We start from the raw sequence: 26,788 nt of genomic DNA, 5'->3' as shown, positions 1-26,788 counted from the left end.
CAGAGACGTTAACTATCTTGGTCCCTATCACACAGTAAGTAGAACAGGGATTCAAAGACAACCACTCATAACCACTGTACTATGTCTGCATACAGACATCAAGTAGGCAGATGAATATATGCATCTACGAATCCTATACAGACTTCAAAAATACATATGGATATCATTACCCACAGAGTTTTTTAAAGCAGGATAGTATTACCTAAAGAGCATAAACAGGCAGTAAAAACCACCTGCCAATGGAGGTCGGAGGGAATATCAGAAGAAAATGGGTTAAAACACTCCACACAAAGATAAAGAGGACAAAAAGCTTATACTCATGGAAGAAGGTTCTAGACTGATATGTATAGTCCAAAACACCCAGATTAAAGGATTAAAACTTGGTGAGTAAATCACCTGGAGTTGGTGCAACTTCACAGAACAGCTCTAACTCAGACTTCTACGAGGAGCACGCCTAGTATGATGTTTTCTAGAAGGCAGTTTGGACTCATCCTATTAACTTTTAGGGGTTTCTTTTCCTGTTCTTTGTTCTCTTGAGAATAGAAGAGGGAAAACAAGCCAGAAATCTTGGTCCTTGGCTTTCCCCTAACCATCTTTTGAGCAAAAGTATATATTATAAAAGTTAGTAAAACTGAGTTAGAATTTACAAATTCAAATCACCACCACCACCAGCAGCAGCTAATACCTACAATGGGAGACAAGATGCCAGGCACTAAGTTAAGGACTATACATAACTTATTCAATTCTAACAAGTACTTAATAACACAGAATAATTATAAACCATACTTTACTGACAAGTAAATAGAAAGATAAAGAAGGTCAAACTACAGGATACCAAAGACCATCCCATCTTATTAATAACTATATGGTACGACATAAAATTCTAGAAATCTTTTCCATGATGACTGTTAAATATTGATGGGAGACCTTCATTTTCCAAATGCAATGGTCTCATATGTCTTCAGAGTTCCAGATTTCTAAGTACAGTTCACTAACTGATCATATCATTCTTGACATTTTCTTCTTGGTTTCTATAACAACACATCTTGTGATTTACTACTTACCTTTTGTGCTGTGCATTCTCAGTCCCTACTGCTGGTTCCATTTTTGAAATTCTTATCTGATGTAAGGTGATTGATCTCAACCATAATAATGACCTTAAACACTATCTATATGATGAGGCCCAAATCTGTATTTCTACCTCAGATCTTTCTTGTTTGAGATCCACTTATACATCTTAAAGGGATCTCAAACTTGAAAGAGAATGAGCAAGACTAGTATTACTTAAATGTTTGTAAGCATTCACCAGTAAAATCATGTGGGCCTGGAATTTCCTTTGTGGGAAAGATTTAAACTACTGATTTAAATTGTTTAACAGAAGTGGGAATCCCGGGTTTGCCTGTATTTTTAGTGTCAGTTTTGATGATATGTGTTTTCCACGGAATTTTCCATTTTCATGTTAACAAGTTTATTGGCAAAATATGTTCAGATCTTTTTAGTATCTGTTGAGTATGTAGTTAAGTCCTCTTTTTCTTTTCTGATATTTGTAATTTTTAAATATTTTTCTGTTATCAGTTATTTTCTATTACCTTTTACTTAGATTATTTTCTGTTATCTTTTTAAGAAACTGATTTTTGGCTTTGGTAATTTCTCTCTTGTATGTTTGTTCTCTACTGCATTGATTTCTGATCTTCCCTTTATTATTTCCTTCTAATTTGGAGCAGTAGGGTTAATTTCCTGTTCTTTTTTTAGTTTCTTGAAACGGAACGTTAATTACTTTCAACCATTCTTCCTAATATATGCATTTAAAGTTATAAATCACTGCTTTAAATGCATCCTACCAATTACTATCAAATCTGCAAATTTTGATATGTTGTATTTTCATTCATGCTCAGTTTGAACTTAGTATTATATTGTAATTTCTTTTTTGACTCATGGGTTACATAGAAGGACTGTGCTTAATTTCTGAACACCCAAAGACTGCCTACTTATCCTTATAATATACCAAGCAGGTCAGTTTTTAACAATGCTTTTCAATTTTTCTGTTTTTACTGATTTTGTGTCTGCTTATTCTGTTACTAAGAGATATGTATAAAAATCTACAACCAGATGGATTTTTCTAGTTCTACTTTTGTTCTCACTTTGCTTTTTATTACTGAATCAAATCATTAGGTACATGCAACTTTTGATGATTGTGTCTTCCTGTCAAACTGGCCCCTTTTATTGTTATGAAATGTGCCTCTTTATCTTTAGTAATACTTCTTGCTTTAAAGTCTACTTTGATAATAACATAATTATACATCAGCTTTCTTTTAGTTAGGGTTTGTGTGGTATATATTTTTCCATACTTTTAATTTCAACCTATCTGATAATATGGATGAACAATCCATACAAGTGTATATATAATTCCATTTATCTGAAATTTAATAACAAGTAAAACAAAGGATAAAAAATGAGGATAGTGGTTACCTCTAAGTGGGGGAGAATGAGCTGGGGAGGGGCCTGATAGAAATCTGTACACTTTAGATTTATGTATTTTATGCACCTCACTATATACAGCTCAAGATTTCTGGTTTTTGTTCTAAACTGTATTTTTAAAATCATTTTTTACATAAGATAAAACTGACATGTAATGTTTAAGGTATATAATATGTTAATTTGATACATTTATACACTGCAGTATGATTACCACTATAGCATTACTTAACACTTCCATCAGGTCATTTAATTTATCATTTCTTTTCTATGGTGAGACCATCTAAAATCTAGTCTCTTAACAACTTTGAAGACAATGCTATTGGGGCGCCTGGGTGGTGCAGTCGGTTAAGCGTCCGACTTCAGCTAGGTCACGATCTCGCGGTCCGGGAGTTCGAGCCCCACGTCGGGCTCTGGGCTGATGATGGCTCAGAGCCTGGAGCCTGTTTCCGATTCTGTGTCTCCCTCTCTCTCTGCCCCTCCCCCGTTCATGCTCTGTCTCTCTCTGTCCCAAAAATAAATAAACGTTGAAAAAAAAAATTAAAAAAAAAAAAAGACAATGCTATTATTACAATGTTAATTATAATTGCAATGCTGTGCATCAGGGTTCCAGAACTTATTCATCTTCTAACTACAAGTCTGTATCCTTTGTCCAACATCTCAATTCCTCCATCCCCAGCCCTGGTAGCCACCACTCAATTCTGTTACTCCTTTTTTTTTTTTTTTCAATATTTATTTATTTTTAGAGACAGAGTGTGAGCAGGGGAGGGACAGAGAGAAAGGGAGACACAGAATCCCAAGTAGGTTCCAGGCTCTGAGCTGTCAGCACAGAGCCCCATGCAGCACTTGAACTCACGAACTGTGAGATCATAACCTAAGCCGAAGTCAGGTGCTTAACCAACTGAGCCACCCAGGCACCCCTATTCTGTTATTCTTTATGTTTGTTCTAAAATCTGTTCCTTCCTGTCTTTTCCATCTCAGGAAACAGCACCTCAAATTCACCCATCAGTTACAGTCAGAAGTCACTTACTTTCAACCTATCTGATAGGTTAGAATAAATCAATCAGGTTTTACTGATTACACCTCCAAAATTTTTTCTTAATCATCTAGATCTCCTACATCTCTACTGTCACCCTGGTGGTTCAGTTTACCTTAACATTTCACCTCAACTATTTAAAAAAGCTCCTAACTGATCTCCCAGCTTCCTCTCTCATCCTCTGCTATTCCTTCTCCTCAAAGGAATCAAAGCAATCTTTAAAAAACACGAAATCACATCCTGTTTAAAATCTTTTTATTGCTCCCCATAAGTTCAACAAAAAACAAACACCTTTAACTTGTCCTAAAAGCTATGAATTAACTTGCTGTCCATTCTCTAAATTCATTTCATGCCACTATCCCCCTTGCTTACCATAGTCTAGTAACACTAGCCTGTTTTCAATTATTTTAACATACTAATTCTTTCCCACCTCATGTCCTAGAATATTCATCATCTCAACTCCTCACCAAGGTAATGCTTGTTTCAGGTTAACTCTCAATATTTAAGTTTTCAGAGAGGTATTCATGGATCTCCAAATTCAAAATCCACTATTTGACTACTATCTCTCATAGAACTCATTCATTTATTTATAGCAATACCCATTTATCTATATTACACACACACACACACACACACACACACACACACACACACACACATATATACTGAGCCAAGAACAGGTCTGTCTAGTTTATCACTAAGCCATTCCAAACACCAGGGACAGTGTCTGACACATAGCCTGTATTTAACAAACACTTCCTAAATAAGTGAATCATTGATGAATGAATGAGTGATCTCAGTTGTGACTCTAATCTCAAGACCCAAGAGAAAGCTTATTGCTCCACTTTTCTCCAAAACATCACTGCCTTGCCTGGGAAATTATCTTAAATGGTAGGCTTAAACATCAAGTGGTTGAAGGGTAATGGGCTCACTAATTACAAACAGGAAATGGACACAATTATGAAGGTTCCCCTCTGCAGGAGTTAAGAGTTTCAATATATGCATGAGGAATGCAAACTCACAAATACCTAATGGTGCATGAAGACAAAATCTTCTGTCAAGCTTCATGGATGTAGGGAAGAGAAAAATTCATCAAACCAGTTAATGAAATAGTGGGTTTAAGAGATATTTATGTTACCTATTCTTTTATATTCAAAAAACTATTTGAAGGGACTGATATCAAGTTTATCTACAGGAAGAAGCCAAGAAAAATATCACATAAGACAGTAATATATTGCAAGGTAGGATACGAGGGTTAGTAGTATTCTTACAAAATGTCTCTAATTGTTACTGATCAAGAGCTTCCATAAACTACAAAGAAAGCAGTGTGACAGGAATGATAATACAGTAAACACACTTTTACCCTGAAGGCATTTTAATGAGAAATTTACTGACCTTTACCCCATATTTTACTTTCCCGGCATAATGCTTTATAATGAAAGCAGGCTCCATCACAGCTGGAAATTCAATGTAAGAATTCTCTTCATGTTGATGCTTAAATTTATCTAGCAATGTTTGATTTGTAGCCTGTGGAAAGCTGAATTAAAAACAAAAGCAAAAATACTAAAGAAAGATGCAACAGTTAATAATCTTAAAAAAAAAAAACCCTTATAATTACATTGCCATCTAACACATTTAGCAAATTACAAAGAGCAAATTATATTCTCTAATCTGATTCTTATAACAAGCTAAAAAGTGAATGTAACAAGGATTGATGTTTTATAGATGAGGGATCAAAATTCATGATTTGCCCAAACTCACACTTGGCAAGTAGCAGAACTGAGAAATAAACTCAAGCCTTTAAACTTTTAGCTTAGGTTGCATTGTGTGACACTACCATTAAACTCACCAAATAAAACTCAAATGATCCACTGTTTGGGGCCAAGAACTTCCAAAAATAAATGATCTCCCAGTTTTGATAGATCCTTTAAATCCATAAGTCATTTTCTGTTTTCCTATTTCTTGATATATAAATTAAGTAGCAATTTTCATACCTATACCAGTTACTATATAATTTTATACTGTATCTATTATTGTTTCAAATATACATCAATGGGTTTATACTCACTGATGAGCATTTCATATCTAGGGATCATTCAAATGATACCTATTAAAAATAATTACATGATAGGGGCACCTGGGTGGCTCAGTCGGTTAAGCGTCTGACTTTGGCTCAGGTCATGATCTTGCGGTTCATGAGTTCGTGAGTTCGTGAGTTCAAGCCCTGCGTCAGGCTCTGTGCTGACAGTTCAGAGCCTGGAGCCTGCTTCAAATTCTGTGGCTCCCTCTCTCTCTGCCTCTCCCTCACTCGTACTCTCTCTCTCTCTTCTTTCAAAAATAAATAAACATTAAATTTAAAAAAAAAAGAAAAAGAAATAAATACATGATAGCAAATACAAGAATATAAAAATTCAGAAGAGGAAAAAATCACTAGTGGTTGGAAATAATGGAAAGGTTTAACGAAGATACAGGAGGCAATTATGAGCTAAATGTTAAAGGTGGAGTTTCTTAATAAAGGAAATATCACTGACAAAACGGAAAAAGCAAGTATCTTTCAGAGAATAGTTTCATTTAATAGTAGCTGAAGTAATGAGAAATAATGTGACATGAGGTTGTAAAGATGATGAATACAAAATCTAATGTGTAAAAATGATTCCAAAATTATAACGAAAATAATTATGTAAATGTATTAAAATGAAGAAGGAGGATGGCCTTTGGTGTTAGTCATTGTTTAGATTACCAGTTCTGACAGTGACCTTCAGTAAGCTTCAAGAACCAGCTAGCTTCCACAAATGAGTACAATGAGGTATCACAGTGTTAGCAGAATCAAATAAAACTAGTAAAAACATCTAACACTAGCTGGCATCCTATAGGAAGGACATAAATGTCATCTCATTTCTTAAGTTGCCAACACTGCCATTTTTCTATCCACCTAGGCCTGCTTTTGCATTCAATACCAACCCTTCCTCAAAACATCTCCACCATCCACCTCTTCCTGTCCATTCTAGAACTCTAAAGCCATTCTAGAATGAACTATAACTCTTACAATTTCAAACAGAGAGTACAGCAACAGCCTCTACAAGTGTCAGTGACTTTAAACTTTGTTTCAAGTCACCAAACCAAAATAACAAATTTTCCTAGAATACTGTTTTAATCATGTGCCTCCCCTACTCAGGAAAATTTATGGATCACCAAGGCAAAGAGACAGAATCCAAGCTCCTAACCCTAGACAAACTCAAACTCTGCAAACTTAATGCTTCACTATCCACAGCACAGGATGCTTTTCTTCAGAAAGGATACTCACACCTCATGGTCTCTGGATAATCCCCTGGGTAATCAAAAAGCTTATGATTTTTTTCCTACTTTTAAATGGAGAAAAAATTTTTTCAAAGGAAAACATACATGAGAACAGTTTTTATTCCAAACAAGGAAAGATAGAAAGGGAAGCTCTCCATATTTCCTGCATTCAATACACACCTATGGATACACACTACAATATCAAGCAAAAGAGCTTGGAACAGAGACAAATATCATACATTATTGTGCATGTCAAAGCTCTTCCATCTAGTGTTCCCCAAAGGCTATCTGCCAGGATAGCCTTAGTGCCTCTCTGTGTCTTTAGCTTGCAAAAATACCAAGGCCTAGACCCCATTCCTGTGATTCTACTGAACTGACCCTAGGGTGGTGATGATCAGTACTACTTCCAAGTTCTCCAGGTAATTCTTATGGGCAGGCAAGGCTCATGAAATGCTGTCCTAAATGAATGCTCTGATCTTAACTTCATTTTGTTAAAAGAGTCTGGGGTCGAAGTCTCAGATTCTGCATTTCTAACAAGCTTCAAGGTGCTGCGAGTCCTGCCATCAACAGATCACACTTTGAATACTGTAGGAAAGACTGGTAACACTCCTAACATCCTGCTCATACCTAACTTTGCTTATTCTACTCCTTTTTTTTTTTTAATTTTTTTTCAACGTTTTTTATTTTATTTTTGGGACAGAGAGAGACAGAGCATGAACGGGGGAGGGGCAGAGAGAGAGGGAGAGACAGAATCGGAAGCAGGCTCCAGGCTCCGAGCCATCAGCCCAGAGCCTGACGCGGGGCTCGAACTCACAGACCGCGAGATCGTGACCTGGCTGAAGTCGGACGCTTAACCGACTGCGCCGCCCAGGCGCCCCTCTACTCCTTCTTTCTAAACTTCGCACTGCATCCTTTACAATCAAGCTTAAATAACTTGCCCAGGTCAAACAGCCCAGAGATAGCAAGACAAAATTAAACAAGACTTCTGACTTCAAACCCATTCACCTAAAGCAGTAAAATAACACTGAATGAAGGAGAAACACCACTAAGGATAGATTTCAAGTTATACACTCCCTATAGAACAAAACAGTTCTTAGAAGAAAACTACTTTATAAAGTGGTCCCCAAATAGCTCTTCTTAAATGTGACTGTTTTTTTTTTTAATTTTTTTTTTCAACGTTTATTTATTTTTGGGACAGAGAGAGACAGAGCATGAAAGGGGGAGGGGCAGAGAGAGAGGGAGACACAGAATCGGAAACAGGCTCCAGGCTCTGAGCCATCAGCCCAGAGCCTGACGCGGGGCTCGAACTCACGGACCGCGAGATCGTGACCTGGCTGAAGTCGGACGCTTAACCGACTGCGCCACCCAGGCGCCCCATAAATGTGACTGTTTTCAACCCATTTTGGCAGAGAGAAAACATTTCATGCCTTTGCATCTTCGGGGATGTTAACGCATAGAGACAAAGTGGTCCATTTACAAAAGGAGGTAAGAACAACAGGACTGATATAGAAATGAAGAAAATTATACTAGGGTTTATAAAAAAATTTTGTGGAGGACTGAATATAGAAGTATAGCTGAAGGGACAATTAAGAGGTTATTCAGTCCAGTCTCCCAACTACAGATGATGCAAAATAATTATGATTTTGGGGAATTTTATTACTTTATAAAGCAGCTGCTAATCAGCTCTACTGACTAGTAAGTTCTTCCTTACATTGAGCCAAAATCCGTCTCTCTGTAATTTCTGGCCACATGGCTTACACCCAGGAACTTTTGAGTAATGGCAAAGAGTTGACAGTCTCTTATTGGGTAATATTTATATCTATGGGAGGTAGCAACTGACCAGGAAAATACAGTCTTTGTAAAGTAAGATATGAACTCAAAATATTTTGAGTAAAGAATGATAGGCCAGGCAACAACCCTTTTCTCCCATGTTTTAATTATACACTATCTCAACTGCTACTTACAACCACCTTAAGATATATAGCACAAAGCATTATCATTTCTCATCATCATCTGCTTTTCACATGAAAAAAAAACAATGACCAAGAACATTCAGAGATTTGCCAAAGGCAGTTAATAGAGATGGAATGCAACCTTGAAATTCTGACTCTACAGCCTGAGCATTATGAAGAAGCTTTATAGGACAATACTTAAAAGCACAAGCTAATTAGTTAGAAATACCTGGAGTATCTGAATCTCAAATCCATCATTTGATACCTGTATAATCTTTTTCTAGAATTGCTTACACTTTGTTCTTTTTGTTATCATAAAATACCTCAAAAAAAGAACTGCATTTTAACATCAACCACAGTAGTTCTCAACACCGAATATCATAATCACCTATGAAGCTTTCCAAAATAAAATACACCAGAGGTAAGGTATGTGAGCACGGCTAAGAACCACTGACCTTACAATTTTATAAAAGATAGTATATGTTTCAGGATATATAGAGCAATACAAAAAACTTTTACGCAACTTTGGATATAAAATATTTTTGTGTTAATTGTATTTTAATTCATTTAAATTAATGGAAACAGACTAGTGATAAAGTAGGAAGATGTAACTGGTAACATTCTCCTTTTCAATTTATTTTGCAATCTGCTGTATTACTTTATATTTTTGGGTATCAATTCTTTTTTTTTTTTTTAATGTTTATCTTGAGAGAGAGAGAGCACGTAGTTGCAGGAGAGAGGCAGAGAGAGGAGGATAGAGAATCCCTAACAAGTTACACGCTCAGTCTGGAGGCTGACACAGGCTCAATCTAAAGACCATGAGATTGGTAGATAGCAATTCTGAATGTTTATGGCATATTAGTAGCATAACCTACAACCTACCATACAAACCAGGATATCTGTAAGTAGAAGTAGGCACCTTTAATAACTAAACTGGACAACAGGCATAAACTTCAGATTGTCCTATTCAAGCCTGATGATGTATAGTCATCCCACCTATGATAGTGAATTCCCAGTATTTTAGGTCTTAGTTCAATGGGTATAATGTTAAGCTAGACATCAGGTGACCTAATTACTAAACATTTTACTGAAGAGTGACAGAAAACTTAAATACTCCCCATCACTTCAGTTTCTCCAGTTCTAGATTTGCCATCTCATAAGATAATTTTACTTTAGATAATATCTTATAGAGCACTGAAAACACTGTGGAGGATGCTATATGAAGTTTTATTTCTGAAGCTTATATATAAGTTTGGTATACTACACAGTGGTAAAAAGGATGCCAAATACTTGGCCTATATTGCTATTTACACTTGCACAGCTGTGACAGACATCACTAATCTATCATGATATTCTTTGCTGATAAACATGAAAACTACAAACATATCTTATATAAAACCCAATTCAGGAAGAGAAGAACATGGAAAACAACAAAAAATATGCTAACAAATTTAACGTCAAAGAAACTCAGTACAAGAAATCTGGAAAAACTCAAGGAAAGAATGCATTCAATGCTGAAGTGCATCCAATTTTCGTAGAAACACACACACATAATAAAATGCATACAAGGGAAACTTTGGCACATTATTTCATTATGTAACAAGAAAACTTCCGTTAATAAAAAGACATGAAAATCCCAAATGGCCAACAACAAAATTGACAGAATCATACTCACTTGCTTTCTTCATCCAAAAGATGGAGTAGTCCTGTTGGTTTCTTGCTAATAAGATTGATGCAACAGGTATTATCAATATAATCTATATTGTGCCAGCTGATACCTTCAGTTCTATACTCCTCCTAGGAAATAAATTCATAATTTATTCATCTCACAGAAAATAATTGGTATATAATAAAGACTGGAAAGCTTTTGCCAGGCTTAAAAGAACTTTCTAAACTTTTCTTTTTTAAATTGCTAATCTACACAATAGAAGAATGTTTAATTTCGGTGGTATAAAACCTTCATACAGTCTATGTCTGTTTTCATTAAAACATACATGTAACCAAATTTTTTTGTTAGAATGCTATTTGTAATACCACTCAGGTGAAAATTTAGGGCTGAATTTGTTTTAGCCACCTTATCTGTGGACTGCACTAAGGAAAAATGCAAAATGAAGAAGCCTAATTTCTCCCACATTACCCTAAATCATCAAAAAGAACTGAGTATTTGTTGGATTATCAACAATGAATTTAATGAAGCAATGTCTGGGAAAAGAAAAAACCATCACCTACAGTGATCACTGATATCATATGGAATTCATACACACTGTACTTTGGTAAAATAAAACCCTTGGTGGAGTTGGGGGGGGGGGGGGAGGGAACTCCTACAATACGTTAAAAAAAAAAGTTTCAAATTTCAAGACTTAAAAAAGTCAAAGCGCAGGCCTTGAGCAACTAAAACGATGTCATTAAGCCCCTATTGGTTTTAACTTTTTCTCTATACTGGGAAATATTTGCTTTTAAACTGTTTTTCAAAATCAGGCCCCCGAATAAGTTTCTACACAGCAGTATTTAGGCACCAAGGAAATACACTGATAACATTCACACACTTCTCTGCAAATATGGTGGCTTTGCAAATTGGTGATTTTGTGATTTTTATCATTCTTTGGGTATTATTATTATTATTATTAACCTGTAAAGAAGAATGGTAGTGCATAAGTGATAGTTATGCTAATTGGGAAAGGCATATGCTTATGCTCACTTCAGCAGCACATATACTAAAATTCGAATGATACAGAGAAGATTAGCATGGCGCATGTGCAAGGATGACATGCAAATCTGAAAAGATAATTTATTATTTCCTTTTAATTAATAATTTCACAAGGAAGTAATTGCTAAATGAAGGTCACCCCCAAGGAGTTGTATGATTCTGTTTCTTCTCTTTTGTAGCATGGTTAACAAGCACGCTACCTAACAGGAACATATGGATTCTTACACACATTAATAGCAGTCCAAAATCCTTCCCATCTCCTCTTCCCAATTACAATTCAGACGCCCTTGCCAAATTTAACCATTTTCCTAACTTTTCATACCACTGTTAAGATTCATATGTTTACAAATATAAATAGAACCATACAGGGGTGCCTAGATGGCTCAGTCAGTTAAGCATCCGACTTCGGCTCAGGTCATGACCTCATGGTGTGGGTTTAAGCCCTGCGTCAGGCTCTGTGCTGACAGCTCAGAGCCTGGAGCCTACTTTGGATTCTGTGTCTCCCTCTGTCTCTGCCACTCTCCTGCTTGTGCTCTCTCTCTCTCACTCTCTCAAAAATAAACATTAAAAAAAATTATTTAATTTCCTGGTTAACCCATTCATTTTTAGTAGGATGTTATCTAACCTCCATATATTGAGGGCTTTCCAAATCTTTTCTTGGGGTTGACTTCAAGTTTCATAGTGTTGTGATCTGAAAATATGCATGGTATAATCTCGATCTTTTTGTACCTGCGGAGGGCTGATTTGTGACCGAGTATGTGATCTTTTCTGGAGAATGTTCCATGTGCACTTGATAAGCATGTGTATTTTGCTGCTTTAGGATGAAATGTTCTCAGTATATCTGTTAAGTCCATCTGGTCCAGTGTGTCATCAAAGCCATTGCTTCCTTGTTTATTTTTGCTTAGATGATCTGTCCATTGTTGTAAGTGGGGTTTTAAAGTCTCCTACTTTAATGGTATTATCAGTAAGTTTGTTTATTTTTGTTACTAATTGATGTAAATACCTGGATGATCCCTAGTTGGGGACATAAATATTTACAACTGTTAGATCTTCCTGATGGAGGCACCCCATAATTATGATATAATGCCCTTCTCCATCTGTTACGGTCTTTGTTTTAAAATCTAGTTTGATAGGGGCGCCTGGGTGGTGCAGTCGGTTAAGCGTCCGACTTCAGCCAGGTCACGATCTCGCGGTCCGTGAGTTCGAGCCCCGTGTCAGGCTCTGGGCTGATGGCTCAGAGCCTGGAGCCTGTTTCCGATTCTGTGTCTCCCTCTCTCTCTGCCCCTCCCCCGTTCATGCTCTGTCTCTCTCTGTCCCAAAAATAAATAAAAAACGTTGGAAAAAAAAAATTTTTTTTAATAAAAAATAAAATCTAGTTTGATATAAATATGGCTACTCCAGCTTTCTTTTGACATCCATTAACATGTAGCATGATATATGGCTCTCCATCCCCTCACTTTGAATCTGTAGGTGTCTTTAGGTCTAAAGTGAATCTCTTGTAAGTAGGATATAGATGGACCTTGATTTTTTATCCATTCTGATACCCTGTCTTTTGATTGGCTGTAAAGTATTTACATACAATTTATTCACCCACTGCACTACTGATAGACATTACAGTTATTTCTAGTTTTTAACCATTGTTAACATTTACGCACAAAACTTTTGGTATGTGTATATGCATTTTGAGAGTGAAAACACAGGCTTATAAACTACACATGTATAACCTCAGCAGATACTGCCAAACAGCTTGCTAAAGCAGATGTACTAATTTATGTAACCACCACCTGTAAATGGGACTTTCCCCCATGCACAGTATCTCTAATACTTGTATTATCAGTCTGTTTCATTATAGTCATTCTGATGAATGCATAGGGGTATCTGACTGTGGTTTTCATTTTAATTCCCTGATAATAAGTGAAAAATCTTTTCTTATGTTTACAGTCAGTCCATTTGGATGTCCTCACATGCCTACATTCATAATAAAAAACTCTGAGGAAAACTCCCTTAGGAGATGCCTTAGGGGAAAGCATTCAGCCTATTTCCATTAAGTATAATATTAACTATAGGTTTTTGTAAATGCCCTCTACAATTAATTTGCTAAGGACTTTTTTTTTTTAACATGAATGGTTATGTAATTTTATCAACTGATTTTTATACTTTTAGTAAGATCACCATAAGTTTTTTTTTTCTTGTTTTGTTTATAGATGAATTAAATCAATTGATGATTAGATGTAACACACACCAGGAAAAAACTCCACTTGGTTCTATATTATCCTTTTGTGTATCTTGCTGGATTTCATTTGATAATATTTGTTTAAAATTTTTGAATCTGTTTATGAGTGAAATTCACTTTAATTTCCACTTCTAATAATATCCCTGACAGATCTGGATCTGGACAGATCTTGGGCCCCTCAAACGCATTGTGAATTGTCTCTTTTTCTACTCCACAGAAGAATTTATGTCAAACTGATACTAATTTTTTCAGTATTGGCAGAATTTACCACTGGAGCCAATGTGGGCTTACAATGTTCTTTATGGAAAGGCTTTCAATTACATATTGAAATTTTTTCATAGTTATAATCAGATTTTGCATTTCTTCTGTGTCAGTTTTGAAATTTTTTTTCATATCATTTGATAAGTCTACTTATGGACATAAAGTTGTTTAGTGTACCCTATTATCTTTTTAATGTGTGTAGGATGCATGGTGATGTCCTCTTTATAAACTGGAATTCTGATTATTTATATCCCTCTCTTTTTCTGTCACTCCCTTGGATGAATTTCTGAGGGTTTTTTTTTTTTTAACATTTTTTTTTTATTTTTTATTTTTTTTAATTTTTTTTTTCAACGTTTATTTATTTTTGGGACAGAGAGAGACAGAGCATGAATGGGGGAGGGGCAGAGAGAGAGGGAGACACAGAATCGGAAACAGGCTCCAGGCTCTGAGCCATCAGCCCAGAGCCCGACGCGGGGCTCGAACCCACGAACCGTGAGATCGTGACCTGGCTGAAGTTGGACGCTTAACCGACTGCGCCACCCAGGCGCCCCTTTTTTAAACATTTTTAATGTTTTTATTTATTTTTGAGAGAGACAGAGTGCAAGCGGGGGAGGAGCAGAGAGAGGGAGACACGGAATCTGAAACAGGCTTCAGGCTCTGAACTGTCAACAGAGAGCCTGATGCAGGGCTCAAACCCATGAACCGTGAGATCACCACCTGAGCTGAAGTAGGACGCTTAACTGACTGAGCCACCCAGGCACCCCTCTGAGGAGTCTTAATTCATCATTTCAATATATTACTTTTGACTTTGTTGATCTTCCTCCATGGCATATTTGTTTTCACTCTTATTTAATTTCCTCTTTTATCTTTATTATTTCTTTATACTTTCCTTTGGTTTATACTTCCTTTATATCTTTTTCCAATTTGTTGGGAGGGGTACTTTTATCATTGCTCTTCAATCTTAAAATCTTCTAACAGCTATAAAATTTTCCTCTAAATACACCTTTGGTTACATCCCACAAGTTTTAGTATGCAACATGCTCACTCAGTTCAATATATTTTCTATTTTCTTCAACTTCTAGTCTATGCAGAAGGACGTTTCTTAATTTTTACCCATAAAAGTATTTTCCAGTTATCTTTTGGTTGTTGGCTTCGGGCATAATTTCTGTATGGTACTAAAATGTGTGTGATTTCAATCCCAAAACTTGACCTTTGTTATTATGGTCCAGTACAAGGACAGATTTTATACATTTTGTAAATTTGCAGTTAGTTAACTATACATGTCAAATAAGTATTTGCTTTAAAAATCTTCCATATCCAAAAGTAAAACAAAAATAAAAACAAAAAACCTTCTATAACCTTATTTGATACAGGCCCAAGTAAACTGGCATTCAAACCTAAAGGCAAGAAGGGCTGAGCACCCACAAAAGCATCTGCCACATCCTCTGGGTGCTTTAAATAGTCTATACCCTGTTTTTTTCTTTTGTGTGCTTATTCTGTTAGCTATTCAGGAAGGTCTGTTACATGTTTCTTTTTTTACTTTTAATTCTTGTTTTATATACTTTGAATTTATGTTATCAGTAACCTATAAATTTGGAATTGTATACTTCCTGATGAACTCGTCCTTTTGCATTATCAAATAATCTTTTTGATCTCCGGCAATGCTTAAAGCATGATATTAATATACTTACCTACTAGCTCTTTTTTTGTTCTGGTTTATTAAAGCTTTTTCCATCCTTTTATTTTTAACTTTTTAATATGTTTATATTTAAAGAATCTCTCTTATAGGCAGCAATTTACCTTTGTTTTATATCTAGTATGACACTATTTCACTTCTACTTGGAGTATTAAATCCATGTATATTTAACACAATCACTGATAATTGTGGGATTAAATCAGCCATTTTACCATATGCTATCTGTCCTGCTTCAGTATTGCTTTTATTCTTCTTTCTTGCTTTCTTTTGGATTGCTGGAGTTTTTACTTGTTCCCTATATTAACTTGACAATTTTATATTCATTTACTATTTGGTGGTTATCCTAAAATCATAATACATATCTTTACTTAACAATGTTTAACAGAGGGAGAAAAAAAAAAATCTTCTATCGCTTGGCATTTAATGCCTGGCCCTCAACCCCTGACTGCCTCTCAGATTTTTTGTCTTTGGTTTACTATATGACTGTCTTTATACTTGCCATGCTTTGAATTCTTAGAGTTTTTCAAATGTGCGCTTACTGGATTTTTTTTGTTTTTTGTTTTGAGTTTTGGAAAAATTCTCAACCATTATCTTTTCAAATATAGCACCTACCATATTCTCTCTTTCCTCACATACATCTTTCCAGAATTCCTCTTACACTTATGTTAAACCTTTTCACTGTACCCCATATGTCCCTTTTATTACTTGTATTTTATTTTTTCATCAGACTAGGTATCTTCTTCTGGCCTATCTTCCAAATCACCAACCTTTTCTTAAGCTATATCTAACTGTTAAAAACTATCATTATGTTCTTAATTTCACTCTCCCTTTTAGTTCTAGATTTTCCTAAACTTGGGATCTCTTTGTAGTTCTTCAATAAAAATATTGCTTTTAAAAAAAATTTCTTGAGGGGCGCCTGGGTTGCGCAGTCGGTTAAGCGTCCGACTTCAGCCAGGTCACGATCTCGCGGTCCGTGAGTTCGAGCCCCGCGTCAGGCTCTGGGCTGATGGCTCAGAGCCTGGAGCCTGCTTCCGATTCTGTGTCTCCCTCTCTCTCTGCCCCTCCCCCTTTCATGCTCTGTCTCTCTCTGTCCCAAAAATAAATAAACGTTGAAAAAAAAAATTAAAAAAAAAAAATTTCTTGAAACCATTATTACTTTAAAGATCATGTCGGATAACATCATTTCCTGGATCTCCTGTGGAATAATCTATTCATTCTCTTGTTTTTTATTCATGTTGGTTTCTCTCCTTGTATGTTTTTAAAGAAAGAATTCTCAGTTAAAAAAAACTGAATTCTTGTTCCTGTATATGAAAAATCATACAGATAATTTTAGCACTAGGATGATCTCTTCCTCCACTGGAGAGTGAATTTGCTCTTTGCACGTGGCTGAGAACATTAGGAATTCTATACTCTTTCAACCAAACTGGAACTAAGAATATCTTAAACTGGGCTTCAGTCCCTATGATGCATGATCTATTTCTGGTTTATCTTTACTTCTAAGACACAATCCTTAAGGTCTCAAGCATAAAGCCTGTAGGAATTACCAGGGGTATCTTCCTTGTTCTTAAATCTGAAGAAACTCTGTTCAGCTTCTCAGATTCTTAAGGCTGGGCAGCCCTCTACCAGAATAGAAAAATATCTTTAGAGGCAAAGCTGTCCAAAAATGCTGGTCTCGTCTCTCTGGGTTTCCCTCTTGCAGATATAATAAGCCCTGTAGAATATCACTTATTTAAATGTAACTCAATGCCTTTAAATATATTTTGTTCATTTTTTTTAGGTGTTCTACAAAGGCAAATTTCCTAGTTTGATATCCCCAGAAGCGACAGAGATGAGAAAAACTCTCTAGATTATAAATTCCTCAGATAAGATCCCTGTGCTCTAAATCTGCTGTCTTCAGTGGCTAGCACAATGCGTGACACACAACTGTTATTCAATTTAGTGATGAGCCAATGACTTCAAGGATAATTCTGAGCAAGTAACGGAAATAAGAGAACAGTATTATAAATGACAACTGTAAGTATATTTTCAAATCACAGAAACTTTTTCTGGTCTCCTACTCCATATTATCTTTACATATAACTTGATTCAGAACTCAGAATCACACTCACACTACTTTAACTCAAGGATTACGTCCTTCCCTCCATTTCACTTCCACCAGTCTATCTTACACAGTTCAAATCCTCTGCTAAATATACTTCAAATAGCTCCTAATTTTCCAAAAGAAAAATTCCAATCTTCTCTGCATGACATATAAAGCTCACAAGTATATGACCCTTTATTTCATAAACTAATCTTCTTCCCTGTCTCTATCCTTATATCCTGTATTTTAGCTTACACTGAACTATTTTCAGTTCCTCTAAAGTGCCATGCTGTTTTATGCCTCACAGTTTTAAAGAGATTGTTACCTTTGTTTAAAATATCTTTTCCCCATTGACAATCTGGTAAACTCAATCTTCTATTCAAAACTATATTCCCAAATCACCCCTGGGAAGTGTTTGTAGACTTTCATGAAGTTCTAATCAACTTCATCCTTTATATCACTACTTTAACCTTCTACCTGATTTTCACACTTACCATCCTACAGGGCAGTTATTATACCTGTCTCCCATCCTATGTGTCCATACACAATTTTTAGACAAAATTTACTTCAGTACAGATGTTTACTCCCTAAGCATATTTGATAGCTTTTTACTTCTATCCTCATTTTCAACAAATTTTATCTACTTAACTGATGTTGTATTCAATTGAATTTAACAGTCACTGTGTACCCATCTTATTCTAGGTACCAATGATACACAAATCAACAAAACACTCAATATTTAATCTGCCTTAAATCTCTTATGGCCCAGCAAATCCATTTTAAGTGGAAAAACCTAAGAAGGGAGAGAAAGGAAGAATAAAATAGATGAGATGGCAAAGAAGTGTAAGGTCTCCAAACTTTCTATAAATTATAGCAAAAGTATACCCATTACACTAAATTACAGAAGGGAATATTAAAAATTGAAAGGAAAAAGCTGTATCTTTGAATCTAAATCTTCTGATCCATAATTCCACCACATTGCCCAAAACTATGATATTCAGAGTAGCAAATACATAAAGATCACCCCCAGCCAAGTAGTCCCAAAAACATTTTCCATGAACTGTGAGGCATGTTTTTATACATGTTTCTAGTCAAAGTATTTCTTGTGGCTCCTCCATGTCTAACCTACACTTCTAGAAAAGGGAAGAATAATTTCAATAATTGTAAGAGAATACCTTTTTTCTTCAAAAGCAATTTACTTACTCTTCTGTTTAATGATCCAGAGAGCAACTGACGCTTTGCTTTGTAAAATACAGCACACAGTCAACAAAACACATTTCTCTACCCCTCCAATACATATATCCATTTAAAAACTAATTTAGCATGATCTAGTTAAAAGAACACTAGACTGAGTCTAGTAGATCAATCCCAGCTCAGCTTTTTAAAAGCAAGAATTATAGAGCCAGAGTGTTAAGGTTTGAATACTAGGCTTAGGTATCATCTGCACAACTAGAATAAAAATAGTACCTGCCTGACAAATAGTAAGTACTACATAAATGTTAGCTAACATTGTAACAAATAATACTGTACTATCTTTTAACAGCTCCATCAGAGAGTCTAGCTAAAAGGTTGAATATGCTAAACATTTTAAGCACCATCAAGATGGCCAGGACTAGTGCTGCTTGTGCAACTGTCCTAACCCTTTAAGAAGGTAAATATGCTTAAAGCTAGGACCCAATGTAAAAAGCCTCAATGACAGAAAGATTCTTTTTTTCTGTTTTGTAGACATGTTGTCATCCTCTTGTCCATTTCATTTCTTCAGCATTTCAAAGTGAACCCTGCTTCTGCTTGTATCTTCCTATACAAACTGAAATTGTTGGCCACAACTCAACTCGTTACTAACTTGAAATCTGGCTTGGAGAAAGAGACCACGTTTTCTCTGACCCTGTATTTATTCTAAGTATTCTCAGGGAAACTGATGGATCACACTTTCAAATCTAAATCAATTTGAGTGTTTCACAAGAAATATCTAGTTACCTATTTTGGTCTCTGTAAACTATCCCATTTCTCTGTATCCATACTCTAAATTGATTCAAGATTCTATTAATAAGCTCCTCCACCCCACAGATAAAGAAATAAGAGACCAAAGCAAGCAACTGCGTTGAAACTAAGAGACCAAAGCAATCAAACAAGCATATTTAGCATTACACAAATTGACCAAGCACATGGCAACAATTAAAAATCAAGAGAAACCCAAACCAAACCAAACCAAACCCAAGCATCTTTATATTGAAAGGTATACTTAAGCAAGCACATATTATTGAATCTACTTGAGGTTTATAAAAAAAATATAGGAAACCCTGTATCACATGGCTCAAAAACTATGCTCTGAGTATTAATTTGCTGACACTTAGGTGAAGACTGTAATATCTGCATGAAAGTACAAGACTTAAAATGCCTGTAACTATGACTCAAAAATGTTATGTGTATATACGTGAGTGAAGGTTAAGTGGTTAAGACAAGCATACATGCAATTTAGGTACTCACTTGCTCCAATTTAAAGATATGCTGATTGAAGTAGTGTTGTAAACGTTCATTAGCAAAATTAATACAGAACTGTTCAAAGCTATTATTTTCATAATCTTCAAACCCAAAAATATCAAGAACACCAATGGACAAAGTCTATAAAACAGGAAAAAAAATATGCTCAAATTTATTTCATAAATAATATCCACAAAATAAGTAACAAAATGCTCAACGTTTTTCTAGAGCAGTGGAGAGGAAATTCTGGGGGGCCAATGTTCAACCAAAATATCCCACAAAATAAAGGGCATCTTAGTTCTCTTTATCTTCATTTTTTTTCTTTTTATCCCAATTATAAAAATATGTACAAAATTTTAACACATGTAATACACTGATTACTTTACAGAAATGCTTGAAGCAGGGTTAGTGACCTGTTACCTCAATCTCAGAAATTCCTAAACTCCAAGAGACAAGGAAATAGAAAGAACCACCAATGGGGAAGTAAAAAATAACCTAAAGCTAGGTTGCTCGTGATTATTCATGTTTATGCAAAGAACACCATGCAAGTTCCACTATTTTGACTTCTAAAGCCTAACAGAATTCTGCTTCACAAACCAAACTAAGAAGTATGTTTCATCAGCCTTGTGCAAACTAAAAAAGAAACTGGGTATCAGAATATGGTTTTTTCAAATTTTAGTTTTCATCAAAAAAATTATACAAGGTTCATGATGTTAAAAAGTTCTAAAAGGTTGTAACAAAAAATAGCAATCCCTTCTTCAATGTCAACTTCTGCTCCCTAAAATCCACACACTCAAATCTTTTAGCTATTTGGTATAAAATAGTAGAGTACAGTATACAAGTGCTCATTCATCTATGTCTTGATATTTTATTTCTACAAATTATATTCTAACTTCTTACTATGGATAATAGGGATTCAGCTCTAATGCTCCCAAACCAACATTTTTCTCACCACCTCACCTCATTCTTAAAATAGAGTTGCAAGACAATTTTGGTTAAATGAAAACAATTTTTCTCCACCGCTGCTAAGAGAGCCACTAGGCAAACTAATGTCATGAGTGATAAACAGTGAGAGATTTATTTAATTCTCCATTAAGAATATTTCCTTTGGGGTAACTGAGTGGCTCAGTCAGCTGAGTGTCCGACTCTTGATTTTGGCTCAGGTCATGATCCCAGGGTCATGGGATCGAGCCCTGCACCAGGCTCAGCGCTGAGCATGGAGCCTGCTTAAGATTCTCTGTCTTCCCCTCTGCCCCTCTCCCTTACTCATGCTCTCTCTCTCTCTCTTAAAAAAAAGTATTTTCTTTGATTCTAATTCTAAGCCCTTATGAAAAACAGTGAAAGTAATGAACTTTAAAAATATGTCAATTTGGTAAATTAGATAACTATTACAATTAATTTTATGGCTGTGGGCTTACTCATATCATAAAAAGTTAATATAAAAGCAATTACACATTTAAGACAGGAGAATTAAGTAATAAAGATATTTTTAATTACCCTGAATATGCAGACTATTCCATAAAGTTGCTGAGAAATAAAAATGGATTTAAAATAATTTAAATATCTAAAATCTGCCATATTAAAAAATAAATTCCAAGGGCACCTGGCTGGCTCAGTTGGTGGAGCAGGTGACTCTTAATCTCAGGGTTGAGGTTGAGCCCACATTGGGTGTAGAGATTACTTAAAAATAAAATCTTAAAAAATACATAAATAAATAAATTCCAACCAGATAAATAACCTGAATATAAAAAATTAAATTCTAAAAGTATGAGAATAAATATTTTTATAATCTTGGGGTGAAAGATGCATTCTTATGTAAGAAAAATAAATACAACTCTGGAAAATAAGGGAAAAGAATGACAGAATTAACTGCACAAAAATTTAAAACATATGGGCCAGGGGCACCTAAGTGGTTCAGTCAGTTGTGCATCCGACTCTTGATTTTCGTTCATGTCATGATCTCAGGGTTGTGAGACTGAGTCCAGCGTTGAACTCCCACCCTGGGTGTGGAGCCTGCTTAAGATTCTCTCCCTCCCCTTCTCTCCTTCTCCCTCTCCCTACCTCCTGGCCACTGGCTCTCTAAAAAGAAAAAAAAAAAAAAAATACAGGCCCAGATATATAACATAAATAAAACATAAAAGTTAAGAGAAAATATTTGTAATATGTATCAAACTATAAGTCTCTGCAATATCCACAATGACTCCAAAAAAGGAGTAACAAAAAGGCAAAATATATAATGAAATAATGAAAAAACATGAGAAGATGCTCAATTTTAATCTATCATTGAAAAAACAGACAATAAAATGGGATACTCCTCCTAATCAGATGCATAGATGAAATGACTGATAATATCCAATATGAGTAAAGGTGTAGGGAAACAGGCAGTTTCATACACTACCAGTGGAGTGTAGTCTTTTTTGAAAAGCAATTTAGCAGTAGCTACCAAAAACTGAAATTGAAAATGTATATTCTTTAATCCAGCAATTTGCTTTAAGGATTTTATCCTAGAGAAATGTGCACAAAGAATATTTGTTACACCATCATTTCTAACAATAAAAAAAATGCAACATTTTTATGGGGAAATTTATGGTATACAGGTATACATACTATATAATATTACAAAGTTATTAAAAATAATAAGGTCCAGATATATTTCAAGACATACCAGGTAAAAAAATACAAGTTAGATACAACACAGATAGCATAATTCTATTTTTATGTTGAAAAGCAACTCTGTATAGTCTATATCCATAGAAATGTACATAAGAAAAAGGTCTGGAAAGACAACAGAACAGTAGTTTCCTTGAACAGGGTTTATATGTCTATAAAAACAGACATAAAGAGGAAAGAGCAGGGAATACATATAAGCACAGATTCTTACTTATTACTCTACATACTTCTGTGTTTTTAAATTTCATCTTTTAATTATTTTATTAAAATAGCTTTCCAAGAAAAATATACAATAATGTAGTGTATGTCTACCTTCGTATTTTGCTCCAAATCTTTACTATTCAGAAGTGCATGATTAATCCGAAAAACTATCCAGTCAAACAGGGCACTATATAAAGACTTAGCCATGGAGTTCCTCACTGTCACAGCCTGAAAAAAAAGAAAAAGGGTTGGAGAACAAATGAAAATGGCAATAATCTAAGATACTATAACAAAGTGTGTTTTTCTCTCGATCAATCAAGAAATATCCAAGAATTCTTATCCTGAATAAGAAATTTAATTTTCTGTCAACATAAATAGCCTATAATTGAAGTTTTCCATATACATATACTCATTTACCTAGTCCAACTCAGGTAAAGTAGACTAAAAGGTACAAGAAACAAAATATAGGTCAGTTCTAAACAGTTTTACTGAAAATTGGGGTATACATTTTATCTAGTAAAGAAGGTATTATAGGAAGTTTACAAACAAATGAACTTTGCCAGCTGAAGTGGGGAAGACTATTCCAAGCAGAGGAATAAATCTGTTGGAAAACAGGCATCAGTTATAGTTATCTGTGGAATCCTAGTCGGAGTCAGACTCTTAAAACATAATCAAAACAATGACATTCCTAGTCGTCTTCAACTTGTCATCCATTTTAACCTTTAGGGTTTCTCCATCACCAGAGTAATGGTTTCATTATGGAGTAATACAATTTATATTTCCCCTCACTTCAAACTTTCCCCAGTTTATGGAAACCCTCTGTACTATCTGCTCAATTTTTCTGTAAGTCCAGAATTGTAAAAAAATAACATCTATTAGTTAAAAAAAAATTCAACATTTAGAAAGCACTACAGGCTAAAAAGGAAGGACACATATCATAGAGAATTGAGTCCTAGTAGTTAGAAGAATATAAGTCCTGATAACATATATTTGCTATCTGGGGACTTATTTTGAAGCTGAATCAGGTACATATTTATATATCTGTCCTAACCTTTAGAGGAAATAGAGAATAATGATTAAAAGCTAGGCTATCATCCAATCCCAGTTTCTCTACTTATTCTAGCTGTGTAACCTTGACCAAGATACTTGAAACTCTTAAGCTACAGCTTATGCATTTGTAAAATGTAGATAATACTACAATCTACCACATGAAATGATGAATTAATTTCTCAGTTTTGGTGAATAAAAAAACAAAAGTTTCATGTTTCTAGACCAAAAAATAACTACCTAAACCATTACCTGCAAAGAAAAGAAAAGATGGCTATCAAATTCTCTACCTTTAACACCAGAAACTTGAAAATACTTGGAAAACATTTATAAGTTCTGAAAGAAAAAGGACTGTGACCCTAGAATTCTATACTTAGGCAAGTTATCTTTAAAATTCAAAAAAATGAAATAGAATATACAGGGAGAATAACCATTCAATTTTTCCCAGAGTGCAAAATGAAGACAATCTGATCTAGCTTAGCAAAAGTAAAAAGTTTTATTTTTCTTAATGTTTATTTATTTTTGAGAGAGAGCACAAGTGAAGGAAGGGCGGGGGGGGGGGGGTGCACAGAGGATCCAAAGTGGGCTCTGTTGCTGATAGCAGAGAGCCCAATGTGGGACTGAAACTTACAAACTGCGAGATAACCGACTGAGCCACCCAGGCACCCCAAAAGATTTAAAACTACATACACAAGCATAAATCGCAAAAACACAGAAAAAGAAAACATATTAGCATAAAATATACAAATGGGTTGAATTTTTTAGTGAGAAGACAGACCTTCATATTAAATTAAAAACTACAACCCATCTACTTATGGTTTACATTAAACAACCACTATTTTTATAAAGTAACAGTCAGAATCCAGATATACCAAATTATACCAACATAATACTTATTTACCCCATAACTCCCAATATACTTTTAGCCCTTTTTCTCTGAAATGTGGTCCTTTCACAGCTTAATCTCAATAAACCCATATGCCAATTAACATTTTCCAACCCAAACAAGATCTCATCGAGTGTTTCCTATCTCAATGAATGGTACCAATACTCTTACAGTTGTGTGAACGAGAAAATTAGGATTTATCCTTAACATCTCCTTATTTCTCCTTGCTTCCCATTAAGCAAATCACTACCAGATGCTGTTGATTTTACCATCTAAATTTCTTTCTTTTTAAATATCCATTTCTCCCTATCAATATATCACCATTTTAGACAAAGCAATAAACCTCTTTCTCCTCAACTCATCTTTCCACATTCACTCTTGTCCTCTGTGTTAGAATTCTAAAATGGTCCTCAAGATTCCCATCCCCTTGTGTACACGTTCTGAATAACCCTCTCCTGTTAGGCATGGGCAGGACTGTAAATATGATGAATTTCACTCCAGTAACTATCTTGTTACACGACAAAGGGATTTAAAAGACAATTATGGCCCAAAATCAGCTGATTTTTTTAATTAATCAAAGAAAGTATCCAGAGAAATCTCCTAAAAGAGACTGAGCCTTTCCATCTGAGATTCCCTTGCTGGCCTCTGAAGTAGCAAACTGCTATACTGTATACAGGACCACAAGGAGACTCTGATGAGCATGGCTCCTGACAGTCAACAAGAAATTAGGGCTCTCAATCCTATAACTGCAAGGAACTGAATCCTGTCAACAACCTGTGAACTAGGATGCTGAGTCACAGATGAGATCACAGCCTTTTCAGACACCCTGACTTCAGCCTGGTGAAACCATGAGCAGAGGACAAAACAAACCTGTGCCCAGACTGCCAATCCATGGAAACTGTCAGAAAATAAATCTGTGTTGCATTAAGTTGCTAAGATTGTTACAAAATTATAGAAAACCAATACACTCTCCTCTAATTCTTTAAACTGTTGTGAGACTGATCCTTTAAAAAAATAAAGACACCTTTTTTGTTGATAACATTTTAAGAAGTTTCCATTGCTCTTAAAATACAAAAATTCTTTTTTTTTTTAATTTTTTTTAATATTTATTTATTTTTGAGAGAGACAGAAAGCAGAGTGTAAGCAGGGGCGGGGAGGGGCAGAGAGAGAGGGAGACACAGAACTCGAAGCAGGCTCCAGGCTCTGAGCTGTCAGCACAGAGCCCGATGTGGGGCTCGAACTCACAAACCATGAGATCATGACTTGAGCCGAAGTCGGATGCTCAACTGACTGAGCCACCCAGCTGCCCCTTAAAATACACAAATTCTTAAGAACTGCTCCTTAATTTTACCTTTAATGCCTAATATATTTCTGGACACAAGATTTTCAAATATTTACTAAATAAATACACTAAACAAATGCAAACAAAAATAAGTCAGGAGCTATAAAAATTATCTGAGAAAGTTCAATTTTAAGTTAAAAATGTAAATAAACATAAGGAAATATTTTATATTGAAAAAAGTTGTAAAACAAAATATAAAAGTACTAAACCTTTATGCAAAAAGAAGGGCAAAACCCTGTAAAAGGTCTGGCTTTTGGGGGCACCTGGGTGGCTCAGTCAGTTAAGCATCCAACTTCACCTCAGGTCCACATCTCACAGTCTGCAAATTCAAGCCCCGTGTCAGGCTCTGTGTTGACAGCTCGGAGCCTGGGGCCTGTTTCAGATTCTGTGTCTCCCCCTCTCTCTGCCCTTCCCCTGCTTTCTC

The 26,788-nt window shown here is 35.3% G+C and overlaps 1 protein-coding gene and 1 non-coding gene across 13 annotated transcripts in view; one reads left to right on the top strand and one right to left on the bottom strand.

Annotated features, from left to right (window-relative positions):
• The window catches only part of MYO9A (myosin IXA), a 280,504-nt gene that overhangs the window by 162,750 nt on the left and 90,966 nt on the right, over positions 1-26,788 (bottom strand). For all 12 annotated transcript variants that reach the window (XM_045059075.1, XM_045059073.1, XM_045059076.1 and 9 more), the window contains 4 exons: positions 23,201-23,317; positions 20,225-20,359; positions 10,436-10,557; positions 4,907-5,048 (listed from right to left, as the gene is read on the bottom strand). In XM_045059075.1, coding sequence (XP_044915010.1) covers positions 4,907-5,048; positions 10,436-10,557; positions 20,225-20,359; positions 23,201-23,317 — 516 coding nt within the window. The remainder of the gene's footprint in view (positions 1-4,906; positions 5,049-10,435; positions 10,558-20,224; positions 20,360-23,200; positions 23,318-26,788) is intronic.
• On the top strand, positions 11,451-11,557 carry LOC111561048. The gene has a single exon (XR_002743418.1). It is a non-coding gene; the product is annotated as a U6 spliceosomal RNA (small nuclear RNA).

The sequence above is a fragment of the Felis catus genome, chromosome B3, assembly GCF_018350175.1.
Source record: "Felis catus isolate Fca126 chromosome B3, F.catus_Fca126_mat1.0, whole genome shotgun sequence".
NCBI classification, from domain to species: Eukaryota; Metazoa; Chordata; class Mammalia; order Carnivora; family Felidae; genus Felis; species Felis catus.
The sequence above is the reverse complement of the archived record's forward strand: the minus strand, read 5'-3'. Positions and strand labels throughout refer to the sequence as shown.